This window comes from Phyllostomus hastatus, unplaced genomic scaffold (genome assembly GCF_019186645.2).
Source record: "Phyllostomus hastatus isolate PE091 unplaced genomic scaffold, TTU_PhHast_1.1 phas_contig_254, whole genome shotgun sequence".
NCBI lineage: Eukaryota > Metazoa > Chordata > Mammalia > Chiroptera > Phyllostomidae > Phyllostomus > Phyllostomus hastatus.
Genome location: NW_025333810.1, coordinates 532317 through 550231, shown reverse-complemented (window position 1 = coordinate 550231; position 17915 = coordinate 532317). Strand labels below are relative to the sequence as shown.

Sequence of the window (17915 nt, the reverse complement as noted above, 5' to 3'; positions counted from 1 at the left end):
TCATACATATTTTTTCTTTTATTATTATTTTTAAAGATTTTATTTATTTATTTTTAGAGAGAGTAAGAATGAGAGAAAGAAAGGGAGCGAAACATCAATGTGTGGTTGCTTCTTGTGCGTCCCCTACTGGAGACCTGGCTGACAAGCCAGGAATGTGTCTGTCTGGTAATCGAACCAGTGACCCTTTGGTTCACAGGCCATTGCTCAATCCACTGAGCCACACCAGCAAGGGCATTTTTAAAAAGCATTACAAGTATTATCAAAATTAAAGGTTTTAAAAAGATACTCACATCTCTAACACTGTCTTAAGTTGTTCAAGTTTTGACTTGTTTTCTTCAATGTCAGAATCATTATTCTGCCCCAGCTCCATAAGAAGCTGCCGTGCAATATCCAACACTTCCTATAAAATAAATTAAGAAAGAATTAAATTTTTGTGTAACTTTGCCATTAGCAATTTAAAACTCAACAAGAAATCAAATGCACTTGCCTGTAATTGTTTTGGCTTTTTGAGTTTTAACTTCCCAGATTTATATCCATCACACTTTTCAAAAAGATCAAAAAATCTTATAAAAAAGACACAGCACTATTAGTCATTTGCAATAGTTAATATTACCACTATATACTTAAATCAATTATAATAAATAATAGATATAGAACTATGATAATAAATGATAGATATGGGACTTGGGGTCTTTGGCTTTCAAATACTGTACTGTGGGTATTCTCATTTTCCTTCACTATATCATGTTGCTTCTTTACTCTTATTGATAAACTTCTGCATTTTCCTAAATCATATCTAACTAATAATCACTAGATTATTTTTTTAAAGTTTTCTCATGATGGAAACATACAATTATAATACAAAATATGTGTTCCTGAAGTCACAACATACATATACATAATTTAAAATGTCTCAACACATATTTAATGGCTCAAATTTTATTATTTCCATGTCAAATACTAAAAAGAAAAAAACAAATTTTCATTCTACTAATATCCTAGAAGGTTGGGAGGTTAATGACTGTCAAAGAGCAATATAAGAAAATAATGAATCAAAATTAAGTAGAACACCTTTACAACAGTAAATGAAAGTCAGATCAGACTGTTGGTCATTCATACACACTGTCAAAATAATTTTCAGATGCCGATATATACAATAATTTTAAATGAATTTGGTTTGCATCCAGTGGTTTAAATATTAATGGCCAAGAAATGGCAGTAAACATTAATATGTTTAGCCATTTAGCCTTAAGTAAAGATTAATATGATGTATTACTCAAAATAGCAAATCGTCTATCAAAAATGTTAAATATCTCCTGAGTGTTAAATTATTCCACTTAAAACATACTTTTGATGCCTCACTTCCATCTTCATTTTTTGCTTTGGTGTTCGATCCCCATGCCGTATGACAGCTATGACACATCTAAGTTCCATCCTGAAATTAAAACAAAAAAAAATCCTCAATTTTCTACCAAAGATTTATGTTGTGTAATTCAGAATAACACATCTAATTATTTATTTAGAGCCATCTCTTACCATTTCAAGATCTTCCCTATGAAGAAAAGTACTTCTAACAGCTGAGTTTAATTTTATCAGATCACACCCTGAAAAGGTTACGAAGCTGAAGATGGAGTAATACTAAACTATGAAATATCTCTAGAGATGATAAACTGCTATCCTAGACCTTCATTAAACACCTGCTCTGTAACAACAGTTATTATAGATTGAAATTTCATTCAATTAAAACAAAATAAAGCTTTACTATGTTTATTTTGCCCATGTAAGAAGAACAAGTGTTTCCAAATCAAATTATTTGAAGATAAAATGGAATGCTAAGGTATAATTTAGTGTTTGCCAAACTTTGACCCACAGAACACAATCATGCAGGAATTTAAAAGTTACCTAAAAATATTTTGTGTTAAATAAGTTTAAAAATATGGGTTTAAAAACAAAATTAAATAACTTTGCCCCCCTCAGAACTTCTTAGAATATTTAATATGCTAATATAAGTCTCTAACCAGTGAATGTGAAGATCACCAGCTCACCTGAATAACAGGTGAGTTTCAGGCAGCATCTTTCACTATAACATTATGAAACACTTTGGCAATATTGGTCCAGTTAAATTTAACTCAAAATATAACTGTAAATATTTTCTTCACATGCTAAGAGTACCATAGTTCTTTGATCACTGACTATAAAGCTTTAAGTAATGCACCTGTTGCCACCTCCTTTATTTTTATGGTTTAATTCAAAAGTTCTATAATTATCTAAGCATTTTTCAGGATTTCATTTGTAACAATATCAAAGATTTTTAGTCTAGGAGAACCCTTGTAAAAGCATATACAACATTGCTCCATCTGCAAAGTGAATCATATGAAAGCATACCCACTAAAGTATCTAATAATCATTCAGAAATTTAATCTTTATTGCACTAGCACAGACTAATGGAGGAAACCCAAGGAGTTTCTAAGTGAAAATATTCAAACTTACATAGTTCCAGATGTAGTTGGTACAATGGGGATATCTTCAGCTTCTAAGGGTATTGACCAGGGGATATGAAATTGTGGAGCGAGCTCTCTCATCACAATATTGCTTTAAGAAAAAGAAAGAAAATTAAAAGTAGTTCCTCTTAAGACAAAATTGGGTACTTAACGACAAATAATAGAGTAGTATAGGAGTTAAAGTCAAACCATCTAGTGATTATGTGAGAAAAGCACATAAAAAGTAACCCAAATAATCAATCCCGATCAAGAAAAATTAGATCAGCAGTTCTGAACTGGTGTATCAGAATACACAAATCGGATGCTATAAATTTGGAAGTACTTATTTATACACTTCAGTTTGAAAGATTAAGTCACAGTGGATTCAAATAGCTAATTATAACTGCATCAATCTACTTTACAAAGATTCTGAAATCCAAGATTATCTCCTCTATGTGGGCACTAATCATTTCTTACCAATTTATTGATCACCTATAAAACTATTCTAAATACCAATGCCCATTTTTAACAAATTTCTAACACATTTTACTAATACGATTGACAATGCAAACTAATAGGGATACAGGTTTAAGTAATTATAAAATATTTTTTGTTTAAATTTAATATTTATTCATGCTAAAATTTAGTAGGCTGCCCCAAATTTCGCTTTAAGTGTAAGTTCACAATTCTTTGACATATGTAATAAAAGCTGACTTCACATTTTAAAAAGTTTCTATGGCTTTGTCATATATACTTTGAAATGGTTTAAAAATAGTTCTTGTTTTGCAAGTCTTCTACATCAAGTTACAAGAAAACAGGTCAAAGAATATAAAACTGGCATTTCCATCAGCAATAATTTCTTTTACATTAACTTAATAATTTCATGAGAAAGATCTTTAAGGAACATGCTTTTAGAAAGTATCATCATTCAAAAGAATCCTGAATTCTGAATTTCTATTTCGCTCTGGTTATTTATTTCATGAATGTTAATTTTGTGTCATATAAAGAAAGAAAACAAAACTATAGCATTTCTAAATCTATAAAGTTGAAATACCTTTAAGCTGTTATCTGTTCTGGTCATAAATCTAACTTTGATAACACAAAGTATAGTTCATGATTTCGCACATTTTTAGAGATGTCATTTTATGAACAATGATTTTTACTGTAGAGTGCTAACAAAATCCTAATCATTTGATGTTTATAATTATTTATTTTCTAAATAAATAGATGCATTAGTTGTAACAAAGATAAAGAAAATATTCTTACCCAAGTATTTTTGCACAATCATCATAGTATTTCATGGAATTTTTCACAAAACTGAAGCCATTGACATCACAGACATAGGACTGTCCATTGGCCCGTAATAAATCAAAGCCACAAACTGTTTGCTATTTAAAATAAATTACAAACTTCAAAGTTCCATTTGAATTAATATTCACAATTTTCTTGTCTTATTAGAACAGACCAAATTTTATAAATGCCTAAAAGCGCATTAATTACTGTTTACTAGTTTACTTCATAAGTAACAAAAAAAAATTACTTATAACTTGAGTACTCTGAAAACACACACATATAACTCATGCTATATAATCATGACCACAAAGCAGATGTGGAACAATAATGTTTAAAGAACAAGGGAGGCCAAAAATATTACATATTTTATCTAGTTCTTCAGTTTAATTTTAAAAAGTCTGATAGATTTTGTACTAGCAGAAATGATATCATTTTAATCCTCCCCCAAAAAAACCCATAGAGGAAAAACAATTTTAAAGATACAGCCTAGAGGAAATATCCAATTATCTCTCTCAATCTTTTAAACCCTGACAAGCACGTATTTGTGCACATCTGAAATAAATTTATTTGGGAGAACAAGACAGTTTGAAAGGAATGAATTTTCTGTTCTAGCTCCGGAAATTTTCTTATCTTCTATTTTATATTCACATCACCACATATTAGTACAATGTGATTTTAAGTCATGGCTTTTGGAATCTTGGAAATACAAGTGAAAAAGATGTATATGAAATTAGTAAAACATATTTACAGGCTAATATTCCTGCCATGAATGAGACCTCAAATTATTAAGGCACAAATAATTTATTTATTATTTACTAACCAATAATATAGACTCATCTTTAAGTTATATTTTCAAGGCAAAACTTCAAAAAGGTAAAGGTTATCATTTTTAGACACAAGTCACACAACTTCTATTTAAATATTTACAGTAGTAAAAGCCTAATGATACAGATTAACTGAGAGAATTAATCAAATGTCAGAAGTAAAGTTTTCTTTAAGAAATAAATTTGTATCGCTTTCATGAACACATTTCATCATCTACAATAGGGCCAACAAACTGGTGGTCAAGGCTACAATACTGAGGACCTTACGTACTCAAAAACAAACAAAAGTTAATCAATTCTATGAGTAAATAATATTTGCAACCAGCCTTAGTTTTAATATGTGAAACAATACCCCTAAACATGAGGTAACTCTACTGTTAGTTAAGTTTTCCTCTGTAATTTTAATTTCTGAATAAATTGACAAAGGTCCCTTTTGTATAATACAGATAGAACACAGGAACACAAAGGCCTTCATTAATATTTGATATTATTGGCATATGAGAATCCCTTGAAGAGTACATAAACTGTTCAGATTATCATTTTTATTTTCTCAGCTTACTTCTACTACTACCAGCACAAATAACAATTATTTCACTCAACAAAGAAAATTAGGATTCCCTTAACAAGGGTCTATATGGGCTATATAACATCTTACCTTAAATGCAAGGCAGACTTTCCAAGCAATTAATTTCTCTCGTGCATTGAGAATAACAGGATATCTCACTTCTTTTCCTTCACTATCTCGTTCCACTTTGCCATCCAGTGCTGGAGATTTTCGAGCTTCAGCATGGGCATAATCTGGACCCACTGTATAAACCTTTCAAAAATGTTAAAGTGCGTATTTTATTAAAACATGTAACAGCAGACAACAAATTAAAAGAAAAAACAAGCAATAAAAATACTTCAGTCTCCAGACTATGCTTTTACACATCTTACTATTTAGATGCCAAACTTTTCAATATTTTGGAAGAGTTTATAAGTAATTAATTATATGGCAGAACTGGTAGGGTGAAGTTTTATTCTCTATGGCAAAAGATTACACTGAGCATTACGAGGGAGTACGAGGATGTATATGATGTGACTCCTCTCTAATTGTTTTAGTTTAACAAAGGAGAGGTACAAATAACTATGAGAACATTATGGAAGAAAGTAACTGCCAAAAGAATATTTAAAAAGGGCGTTGGTGAAGATAGCATAAATTTGAAGGCAGACAAGAGAGGAAAAGGTGCCCTAAGCAAAGGTGGTAAACACAGACAGGGCAAAAACATCCAAACAGCATGAGGTATTTGGGTAAGAGTAAGTTATTTGGGATGGCTTAGACTGTAAGAACTAAGATTCATAGGACAAACAGAGGGAAGAGTGTAAAATAAACATCTTGTATGCCAGTTTTATGAATCTGATTATTATCCTGTGGTCAGTGAGGATCCACAAGAAAATTTTTAAGGAGAGGATCATGATCAGGTTTAAGAGACACTCTGGTTAGACAGACTAGAAAAAGGTAAAGCAATGAAGACCTTATTTGTCACCAACAGAGTTTTGACAACCCATTACAATTGTTGCATATCTCATATCATCATCTATGCTAATCAGTGCCTGGAAACTGTGATGATATCAGGCCCTCACCCACTGTATTTCATTACCTAATGTCCTTTTAAAGAAGCATAAACGTTATTGTATCGCAAGTTGGTTTTAAATACTTTGATAACTTTGTTTCAATAAAATTTATCTCTTTTTTAATCTTGTATGATTTATTTTAATCATTTAAAAATGTTATTTTAAAAAATTATTACTTTAAAAAGGGTCTATAGGCCTCAGACTGCCAAAGGCATTTGCAGTACGAAACAGACGAAGAATCCCTTATCAAAAAGAAATAGAGACAGAACACAGGATAGACATAGCTAAATAAAGAGTAACCCATTTTCTGATATCACTGGTAAACTCTAAATACAAAATGAAAATATGCTTTAATCAACTCTACCTTGACATCAGTACCATCTGTAGGCATGAACTCTTCGTATATATACGAGCCTGTTTTTCGTACACTGCTTTCTGGGGAATAAACACTACTTCTACTGCCAATCTGAAAAACAAAAGATGACCATCAACACAAAAACTAAAGTATTCCCTTCATTTTCTTAATACAATCCTCTGGCATCTATTTCCAGCTTAGACAAAAAAATTTTAATCCATAAATATTTAACAACACTGTGTAGCTAACTCTGTATTTTCTGCTGTAATTTCAACTTATATGTAAGTTAAATTGCATTAAAATACAATGAACAGTAAGAATAATGTTTCTAAGATTCAACCATATTGCAAGTAGCCTCAGTTCATTCATTTTTACCACTACAGAATTTTCCACTGTATAAATATACCGTAATTCATTCACTCTCTTATCAATGTATATATGGGTCATTTTCAAAGCTTTAGCTAATAGAACAATGTTGCTTTGAACATTCTTAAAAGTGTCCCTGTGGTATATGTGTGCTACAGTGTTTTTAAGGTATATACTAGAAACGGAAATGTTGGGTGATAGAATATGCCCTCATTCAATTTACAAAGATAAATTGGCAAAAAAACATTTGTAAACGGTTTTAACAATTTAAATTTAACAATTTAAACTCTCCACCAATGTATGAGAGTTCCCACTGCTGTACATTCTTGTGTATATTTGGTATTATCAGACTTTCTAATATATGCCACTCTAGTGGATATAAAACAATATCTCATCATGTTCTTACTTTGCATTTCTGTAAAGAAATTTTTTAAGAGTGTATATCAATTTTTCATCCTGACATATTACTAAAATATGTTGCTAAGAGGCTACTCTAATTTACATTCCCACCAACAACATATGGGCTTGTGTTTGTTTCCCAACTACCTCAATCTTTTTGATCTTTGCCAATATAAAAGTAGTTCAATGTCATTATCTCTTGTATCTGATTTGCATTTATTTGATTGGGGGACAATTTAGAGCATACTTGAATGTATATAAAAGTTATTGGCATTACTTTTTCTATGAACTATCCATTTTGGGGACCATTTTTATAAAAGACTGCTGATCTTTACCTAATTATTTTTACATGACAGATATGTAAATGAAGGTGGGAGAAAAATCAACTTCCTGGTATTCTGTAGGCAGAAATTTTGTATAAACAATATTAAGTAACTAAAATGATGGCTTGCTTTTCTAATAAAGTATGATATCAGTTTTAATAATTTACATCTAAATGATATTCTTACTTAATCACAGTTTTAATACATACTTGATTATTTTTAGTAAAATTTATATAACAATGCATGAAGAACAGCATTCACTAGGATAAGAAAGGTTTACCTTTCGAAAAAGTCTTTGACTTCCACCACCAGCAGATGTTGGATAATAAATGTAAACATTGTGATCTTCTGCACTGACTGGCTTTTCTACAAACGGCTTTTGGAAAACTTCCCCATTTACTTCTACATGATCTTCCCCTTCAATTAGACTGCATTCTATAAATCAAACATAATAGCGAGGAAAATTATACATTGTGTATTATCTAGATTGAGAATTTTTTTGATTTAAATAAAAATTACAAAGAAAAGTAACCTTGGATAAAGTACTGATTTGGTTTTAATTAAAAACACTTATACAAATAATATGTACCAACATTTATGATATATGGCATTAGGGACTTTAGTCGTTCTTCAAAACCTTATGGACCTGCCATTTACCACCCCATAGAAATCAAAGTTAGATATGAAACAATGCTTACAAGAAAGATTGAGAAATAACTCTAGAATGCTATCATTTCCTGAAAAACATATGGGATCACCCATATCACAAATACCACAAAACACGAAATTATTTAATTTAAAAAGCAACAGATATGTAGAGTAAGTAAGCAATCCAATCAGAAAGTTAATTTTTTATCTCTAGATAAACAAGAAGTTCTGTTACAGATAACAAATGCTATACCTGTGTATTAATAAAAGTTACTTTAAGGTACAATGAAGTTACACTGTTATCAGCATATTAAATCTTAATACAGACACACAGTTATCTTGCCTTTTTAGACAAAGTTATATATAGCTTACATGCTGTTTTAGGTAACCAGGAAAATGAAGCAAAGGGTATTTTAAAGTATTAATAAATAGTAATATTTCAAAATTCCTAGTCATCAGAAATTTAATTGTGCCATCTCAGCATTAAGTTTCTAATCCTTAATTCAATGGTCATAGATGGATCACTTGTTTATCCCTAATCAATACAAATTTTTGAAAGCACGTAATTTAAAATTTCTTTATGATTTTCGGAGATATGTCATATATAAGCCAAAGAAAAACAGGATCTATAACTCCTAAATTATCAGTTAGCCTTTAGCTCAATATCACATTTTTAACTGAATACAATGCTTGTTTATTTGGATCATAAAAAAAAAACTGAATAGAATACTTTGAGTTCTTTATAGTCCTTCCACTTAATTATAAGGGGGAAGTGGCTCAAAAGTATGTTGAATGACAGAAAACAGCTTGCTTAAAATCTCTTACAGTTACCTTTGGGATTATTTGGGTCACGGTTCAAAATGGCATAACGAGGAAGTAAAATACCTTCAGCTTGAAGGATACTATATACTTCCCTCCTATAGAAAAAGAAAAATGAATATCTTAATTATTTTATAGCTGCTTCACAAGTATAACATTGTATGGTTCATAAGTGTATTACTGTTTTACCACTAAAAAAGGAATGTAAATTAAGATTTTTTTATATAAAGAAATATGTCATTTAAAATACTGAAAAAATATATCACAAATATTCAGCAATTAAAACAACAATGTATGCATAGTATATTAGGTGGCATATTAAAATACTGATTTCTAAAAATTGAGAATGTGAATGTATATAAAGGAATGGTTAAATAAAGTTGCTATATTGCAATGACAGTATATTACCTAACCATTAATACTCTATATAAATTTAATAACATGGGAAAATACTGACAGTATAAGAGTTGTCTTAATTTTGTAAAATGTGAGTGCATGAATATATTGCTTTCTATATGAACAAATATGGTAGATGTAGTGGCAGAGTTAAATGTCTTTATGCTTTTATTTTCCTAAAGCGAATAGGCATTAGCATATATACATATATTTATACTTATAATGCATAAGCATGCATTAATATGCAAACCTAAAAATGTTTTAAAATTTTAGATATTAATGGTGTTACCATCTAAAAGAATAATGAAAAACAAAATAACTATAGGGCCATATACTTTATAAAGTATTTTCATATATATAATTTCATATTGTAATACTAACACAAAAGACAGAATGCTAGTGAAATTATACGGGTAGTCATCAGAGTGCAACATCAATTAAATGAAATACATTTACATTTTACTATTTCTCTTAGAAAGCCATGCTTTTGGATTTCTAAGAGAAATGGTATGCCTATTAAATGAATGCTAAGATAAATAGTGAAATATTTTTTAAAAATAGTTACACTTTACCATTAAAAATCACCTAGTAATAATGAATTAAGGCCTAATTTCCTCATCAGTCACATGGTAAATTGTTGATCATTTCCATGATTTTAGTAGGATTTGGAAATTAAACAACCTTGGTGTTAAGTCCTTGTCCCACTACTTGTAGAACTACTTGTGACTTGGGGCAAATTAATGGGTATCTCTAGTTCTCAAGTCTCTTCATCTATAAAACTGGGTATGAATATCTACTTCTAAGAATTATTTCAAGGATACCACAAATTAATGTATATGAAAACACCTGATACTATATTTGCTTATAGTTGATACTAAATCAAAGTTAATTTTCCTTCCCTCAATTCAGCCAACTTCACCACTCACTCACCTATCTTGTATGAGATACTGCATATTCAAATCATTGATAACAAATGGATTCCTGAGTTTTGCATAGGCAACTGCTTTGTCCAGTGGAAATCCTAAGAACATATATCATTAACATATTCTGAACAATCTCAAGATAAGTTGACATCTATAACTTTATCAAGTTGAATTTAAACCATCTCCCATAAAAGCTGAATTTCACTAGGCATATAACTGTTTTCTATAAAGGCATGGAATAATTCAACAAATAAAACTTGATTTAATGTATACTGTTAAATAAACTTTATTTTCTCCTAATTACTTTGACTGATAAGGCACAGCAAGCCATATATAACCAAATTTAAAGCACTGACGTGGTTAGGAACTGTTTAGCTATTCAGTCACCTAATAAAGGGCACAACTGCCTCATAAACAAATAGAAATCTCCACATAAATAAGAGTATCACAATCACCTGGTAATTTTTAAAAAATATTCACAACTCTGCCTCTCACTTAAAATATTTTGGTGCTTATATCTATAAATTAGCTGATAGTTCAAATTCACATACAACAGATATATGCTCAAAATATAAAACACATGAGCAGAATGCTTGCAGCTACTCTGTCAATGTTAAAATATCAGAATTAACTACCTAAAATTTCCAGACTTTGCTAAAATTACTAAGTATAATGAAAACAAACCAAATGGCTAATAGTCTTAAAAAATCTAAAAAAAATTAATGATTATATGTCACTCTGTGCTGACAGAAATCTACAATTTTATCCATCAATTCATATTATTCAGAGAGGCAGTAAACCAGAGGTTAAGAGCATAAACCAGGGTTGAAATTCTGCTTCCATCCTTCATCTGCTATGTGATCTTGAACAAATTTATTTAACACCTCTAAGCCTCTGATTCCTGGCTGTAAATGGGTATTATGTCAGTCTTGCCTAGTAGGGTTTTTGAGGAATTAAATATAAGTGTATATAAAATACTTAACCTAATACGTGCTACAAAAAAATGCTGAATAAATGTTAACTGTTATTATTCCTTAAATGACAATATTTTAATGAATATTTTATCAAAGGAAATGCATAAAAATCAGCATGCATGCATAACTTTAGCATTTAACAGTACCTGTATACAACATAGTATCATAGTATACAACAGTACCTGTGAAGACCTGTATTTTATAGCATTACCAGAATAGTTAGAAGGAAGTATTAAAGCATACTAAAATTAAAAGAAAACAAAAATCTAGTCAATTAAAGACTCATTCCAAAAATTTAAATAAAAATACCCAATACCAACAATCATTTGACCATAAATTATAAATCCTTCAAGTTTTATGAAGATTCTCAGAAGAATTCTTCACTTATAAAGATGTCTCAATGTCTGATTTGAAGTCTCCTAAAGCAATTCGGCAACAGTTCGCTGTTTTTGTTGTTAAAGATGAACTTTTTCCCTTATCAAAAGACAGCGCACGAGATATAACCTTAGATAGAGCCTAGTTTTAATAGGCAAGTAGGTTTTATAGAGAGAACCATGTGGTAGTAAGGGAAGAACACCTTACCCTCAAGGACAAGCAAATTTTAAGATTCTCTGAAATGATGAACTTCAGTCTATAAAGAAGACCAGGGCCTTGGCTTCTCTATGAAATAATAAAAATCAATATAGGCTGTAGGAGCAAAAAGGGTCTCAATCCTTCTTGGTGAAGGAGATATTTCTTGAATACCTAACTAAAGTCAGACTTGAACACAGCTGGAGACTACATATTTTGATAATAGGAACGATATAATATGAACACATTTATAAATGAGTGGAAATCTCTATAATTCTTGGTGAGAAATTCAATTAATTTACAGAATCTTAGATTATAAAATTTCAGATACATGTCTAACAATAATTTTGATTAGTACACATACCATGAAGTACTACTTTACTATAAAGTAATACTGAAGCTTAATTAATATTTCAGTTTGATTATAGACGTCAGCCAGTAAAATCTAAATTCAAATATTAAGTTCTTAAGAAAGAAATAAAGTATAAATATGTAGAGGAGAAATGAAAGATCATTTCCTATATGGCAAAAGCATAAGGGATTAAAATACTCAGTAATTTAAGAATTTACCCTAAAAATCCTAGAGTTGCAACCAAAGATACACTTGAGTTCATCAAAATCTTCTTTTTAATAGTGAAACCTGGAAACCATCTAATCGTTAGGATATTGTATACATATGCTATAGTATACCCACATAACGATACACTATAACACCTTTAAAAAAATCAGGTTTTTGAAGAATCATATGGAGAAAAAAACTTCTGGTTAGTGAAAAAAGTTAAATACAAAATTACACATACACTGTAATACTAAATATGTTTCTAAAAATATATACGAAAAACAAGGTTGGTAAAAAATATATCAAATGTTAATATCACTTATCTGAGTATTTTATTTTTCTAATCTACCTAATATTCTACAATTAATAATGTATTAGTTTTATAATCAGAGAATAAAGAGTTTCCCTTCCCATTCTTTAATACCTTTAGAATGGAAAGAAATAAGACAATCACATAAAGGCCAGTTTTCCACTGGTTCATTCAAAATAACATCCTCTTCAAATACTACTACTGTAATATATTTAAATAAGGAGATCCGCTCAAGAATTTCCTTCATTGGTTTGGATTTGGATTTCTTTGCCATGGAACATATTCCAACCACAATCTGCCTTTCCGGTGGCTAAAACAAAAAAGAAACAAAAAATCAGGTTGACTTAATAGGAATCCGAAGTACGGCTATATTAAATCTTTTTCAGAAGTAACTGAGCCATGTGATGAATCAATAAAAGTGACAGAATAACCCAAAAAAGTCATTTTTTAAAATTATATCATTATTATACATACTTAAAAAATAATAGTTTTCTACAACTATTTAAAAAATTTTAAACATTTTCAGAACATTGTTACTATTTTCTTTCAAATTTTAAATGTAAATATGCTTTTAATTGTCCCCAGTAAATTTATTTACCTTCCTCACACCAGAAAGCGGCAAATAAAAGCCAAACCCTATCTAATCCAAGCACAAAGGCCAGTGGGGGTGAGATAAAGAATTCTTTTGATTAAAATAAGATATTGTTCTGACTAAAGCTATAGAGTATTAAACTATTTTGTAGATTGAGCTTCACTATTAGTTGGTCAACCACGACAACATGGAATGAAATTCTGGGGAAAGCCACACTGCCAGCAGGGGTGTGGATGCTCCCCGACACCCCAACTTCACACTCTAATACTCCTGCTTAATGGTGGTGGTGTTCATCTCCGGCACCCCTGCTGCAGTTCAGAGTCCGAAACTCAGCCTAAACTAAAAAAGCAGAAAATGGAAATAATTAACTATGAGTAGTTCACAGGTTTATAAAATTACTCAAGATTTATTAAAGTCTTTGCATTCAGGTGCTTAGTTTCTATCAAATATATAAAGCGGTGCCCCACTGGGCTCAAATTATATTTGAGTTACAAAGTTTTACTGGACTTTTCCTAATTACAACTCTAAAAATAAAACTGGATAACATCAGAATGAAATTGTTATTCCTCTTTGGTCTAGAATTATATTCCTTCATTGCTCTAATCATACAAAATTCAATTGGTTCTGGATTTGACTATAAACCCTAACCTCCCTGGGATTTTCCCTTACTTAGTTCTTTCTTGCTAAAAAGCTTCGACATAGCTCCTTATGATGTTCCTAAAGTAGATTTCTTAGACAACAAAAGTACCCTACCTAACACTTCATACTGCTTTACAGTTAAAGAAAAAAAAAAGCTAATATGTTAAGCTTTGTTTACTTATTATAGATCTAATGAATAGATTATATTCATTATAATCTATTCATTATAGATTTAATGAATATATCTGATCATTGGCTAGGATGAACAGAAAACATTCATGTTTAAAGTGCACAAATAAACCTACGTTAAGAAAAAAAAATCCAGTTAGCATGCAGATGTAGGTAGACATGCCTCACTCGCCTCATTCCACAACCATACGAAGGAACACAACTAGCTTAAGGACAAAAAAACACCCACAACTGCCTGAAATTACCTAGAACAAACCGAGCACTGTATAGAAGTCTGACAACCAAGGACGTAAAGCAGCTATACTTATCCATATGGGTAGGAGGCCAGGAGACGGGGAGCCTGGGTAGACAGGTTTTGATGTGGTGGCGGCAATCTAGAGGTGGAGAGGTGGCAAAGTTACAGCAGCCAGGGAAACTGGCAGCCCAACATTCATGCATGGTGGATAAAAATCAGGGAGACACCTTGTGAGCGAGTGAGCCCAGCCTCAGGCCAGACTGCACAGTACAGGGTTCCAGCACTGGGAAAAAGAAAAGTCTTGTAACTGTTGGCTGTAAACCCAGTGAGAGTGGGAACAGCAGAAGACATTGCCACAGGGCCCGGAATGTTGGGAAACCCACCCACCCTGGGAACCACAACCAGGACAGCAGCGGAAGGGGTGCCAGTCTCAGATGGGAAGTAGGTGAAGTGACTAGAAATAGGGCAAGGGCCAAGCAAGCCTCCAGAAGTCAGACAGCAGTGCCACTGTCCCCTCTTCAACACTTCCCCGACACACAGACCACAGTTGCCCACCCTGGAGAAACCTAAGGCTCTGGTCCACACAACTTAACGGGTGTGCTAAAATGGAATCAAAGTAGCTCTACCTAGTACACAGATAAAGGAAGGCTGCCAAAATCAGGAAACAAAGAAATATGGCCCAAATGAAGAAATGGAACAGAAACCCAGAAAAAAAGTAAGCAATGAGGAGACAGCCAACCTATCAGATGCAGAGTTCAAAACAATGGTGGTCAGAATGTTCAAAGATCTCATTGAACATGGCAAAAGCATAAGGGAAGAAATGAATGTTACACTAGGGAAACAATGAAAAATCCACAGGAGACCAACAGTGAAGGGAAGGAAGCCGGGATTCTAATCAATGATTTAGAACAGAAGGAAGAAATAAACATTCAACCAGAACATAATGAAGAAACAAGATTTAAAAAAAACAAGGAGTGTTTAAGACAACGCTGGGACATCTCCAAAAGGGCCAACATCCAAAACATACTGATGCCAGAAGAAGTGGAAGAGCAACAAACTGAAAACTTATTTGAAAAAATAATGAAAGAAAAGTTCCCTAATTTGGTGAAGGAAACAGGCATACAAGTCCAGGAAGCACAGAGAGTCCCAAACAAGTGGGACCCAAAGAAGCCCACATCAAGCCACATCATACTTAAAATGTCAAATGTTAGAGAATCTTAAAAACAGCAAGAGAAAGATAGTTACCTACAAAAAAGTTCCCATGAGAACATTAAACTGAACAAAGATTAAAATGACAACAAATTCACAACTATCAACAACTGAATCTAAGAAACAAAGACAAACTAAGCAAACAACAGGAATAGAATCAAAGATATGGAGCTTATGCGGAGGGTCAACAGCTGGGAAGGGGAAGGGGAGAGATTGGGGGAAAAGGTAAAGATGTTTAGAAGCATAATTAGGTAGGTACAAATAGACAGGGGTTGTTAAGGACAGTATTGGCAAGGGAGAAGCCCAAGAACCTACGTGCATATTCCATGGTCATGAACTGAAGAGAGGAAATGCTGAAGGGAAGGGGGAAACTGAAGAGAGGGGGAGCAAAGGGGGAACATCTATAACACCATAATCAATAAATTATACTTTAGTTTTTAAATATATTTTACTGACTATGCTATTATACTTGTCCCATTTCCCCCCTTTAATCCCCTCCACCCTGTAACCCCCCCTCTCACCAGCATTTCTTACTTCATGTCCATGGGTTACACAAAAAGTTCTTTGGCTTCTCCATTTCCCATACGATTCTTAACCTCCTCATCTATTATGCTTCTTAATCCTAGTACCTTTTTGCCCATTCTCCCTGGTCCTCTTACCTGCTGATAACTCTCCATGATCTCTATTTCTGTGAATCTGTTCCTGTTCTAGTTGTTTGCTTAGATTGTTTGTTTGTTGATTGTTGTGAGGATGTCATTTTATTGTTCATAGTTTTGATCATCATCTTTTTCTTAGATAAGTCCCTGCAACATTGCATATAATAAGGGCTTGGTGATGATGAACTCCTTTAACTTGACCTTATCTGGGAAGCACTTTATCTGCTCTCCCATTCTAAATGATAGCTTTGCTGGATAGAGTAATCTTGGATGTAGGTCCTTGCCATTCCTGACTTGGAATACTTCTTTCCAGCCCCAACTTGCCTGTAAGGTTTCTTTTGAAAAATCAGCTGTTTTACAGGAAGGAACTCCTCTGTAACTGTCTCCTTTTCTCTTGCTGCTTTTAAGATTCTCTCCTCTTTAATCTTGGGTAATGTAATTATGATGTGCGTTGGTGTGTGCTTCCTTGTGTCCAAATTTTTGGGACTCTCTGAGCTACCTGGACTTCCTGGAAGTCTATTTCCTTTGCCAGCTTAGGGAAGTTCTCCTTCATTATTTTTTCAAAAACTTTTCCATTTCTTGCTCTTCCTCTTCTCCTTCTGGGACTCTTATGATTCTGATATTGGAACATTTCAAGTTGTCTCAGAGGCTCCTAAGCCTCTTCTTTTTTTGAACTCGTTTCTTCATTGTGTTCTGGTTGAATGCTTACTTTTTCCTTAGCTCTAAATCATTGATTTGAGTCCTCATTTCCTTCCTGTCACTGTTGGTTCCCTGTACATTTTCATTTACTTCACTTTTCATAGCCTTCACTCTTTCCTCTATTTTGCAACCATACTCAAACATTTCTGTGATCATCCTAAATACCAGTGTTTTGAACTCTGCATCTGATAGGTTCTCTATCTCATCTCTTAGTTCTGTTTGTGGAGCTTTGATCTGTTCTTTCATTAGGACTGTATTATTATTGTCTCAGTGCACCTGTTACATAGTGAGGGGTGGAGCCTTAGGTATTTGCCAGGGAGAAGCAACCCATGTGGCTGTGTTGTGGCACTATATGTAGGGTAGGGGTCCCAGAGGGAACAATGCCACTTGCTGTGCTCTCTGCTGGTTTTGTTACTTGCCCTGCTACCCACAAGCAAACTGGGTCCTTCTGGTGCTGATTCTGGGGTGGGTGGGTTTGTGAACATTCTAGGACCCTGTGGGTCTCTCCAATGAACTCTCCTGTGAGGCTTGGAGTTTCTCTAGCTGCCACAACCCCCACACATTTTTTATCACCAGAAGTTTTTGAGGCTTTATTTCCCTGTGCTAGAACCCTGGGTTGCACAGTCTTTCTTGCTCCCCAGTTGTTCCTCCCCATTTATCTATATGCAAATGTGGGACCATCTGGTCCTCCAGGCACCTCCTTGCTATGCATAATCTCTGCCAGGGCTGCTTGTCACTGCCTCTCCTACCAGTCTGGATGAATGTTTCTTCTTTAACTCCTTGGTTGTCAGACTTCTATACAGTTCAATTTTCTGGCAATTTTTGGTTTTTAACTTTGTTGTT

At 32.7% G+C, this 17915-nt stretch overlaps 1 protein-coding gene across 13 annotated transcripts in view; it reads right to left on the bottom strand.

Moving 5' to 3' along the window:
* PPIP5K2 (diphosphoinositol pentakisphosphate kinase 2) overlaps positions 1–17915 on the bottom strand; it is a 65742-nt gene that overhangs the window by 39070 nt on the left and 8757 nt on the right. For 12 of the 13 annotated variants that reach the window (XM_045838114.1, XM_045838122.1, XM_045838111.1 and 9 more), the window contains exons 3-13: positions 12968–13163; positions 10448–10538; positions 9134–9219; positions 7935–8089; positions 6576–6677; positions 5253–5414; positions 3747–3868; positions 2491–2592; positions 1349–1435; positions 488–563; positions 291–400 (exon numbers count right to left, since the gene is read on the bottom strand). In XM_045838114.1, the coding sequence (XP_045694070.1) occupies positions 291–400; positions 488–563; positions 1349–1435; positions 2491–2592; positions 3747–3868; positions 5253–5414; positions 6576–6677; positions 7935–8089; positions 9134–9219; positions 10448–10538; positions 12968–13163 (1289 nt within the window). Of the gene's footprint in view, positions 1–290; positions 401–487; positions 564–1348; positions 1436–2490; positions 2593–3746; positions 3869–5252; positions 5415–6575; positions 6678–7934; positions 8090–9133; positions 9220–10447; positions 10539–11996; positions 12075–12967; positions 13164–17915 lie in introns of those variants that run through there. The other variant, XM_045838123.1, reaches the window with a different exon arrangement.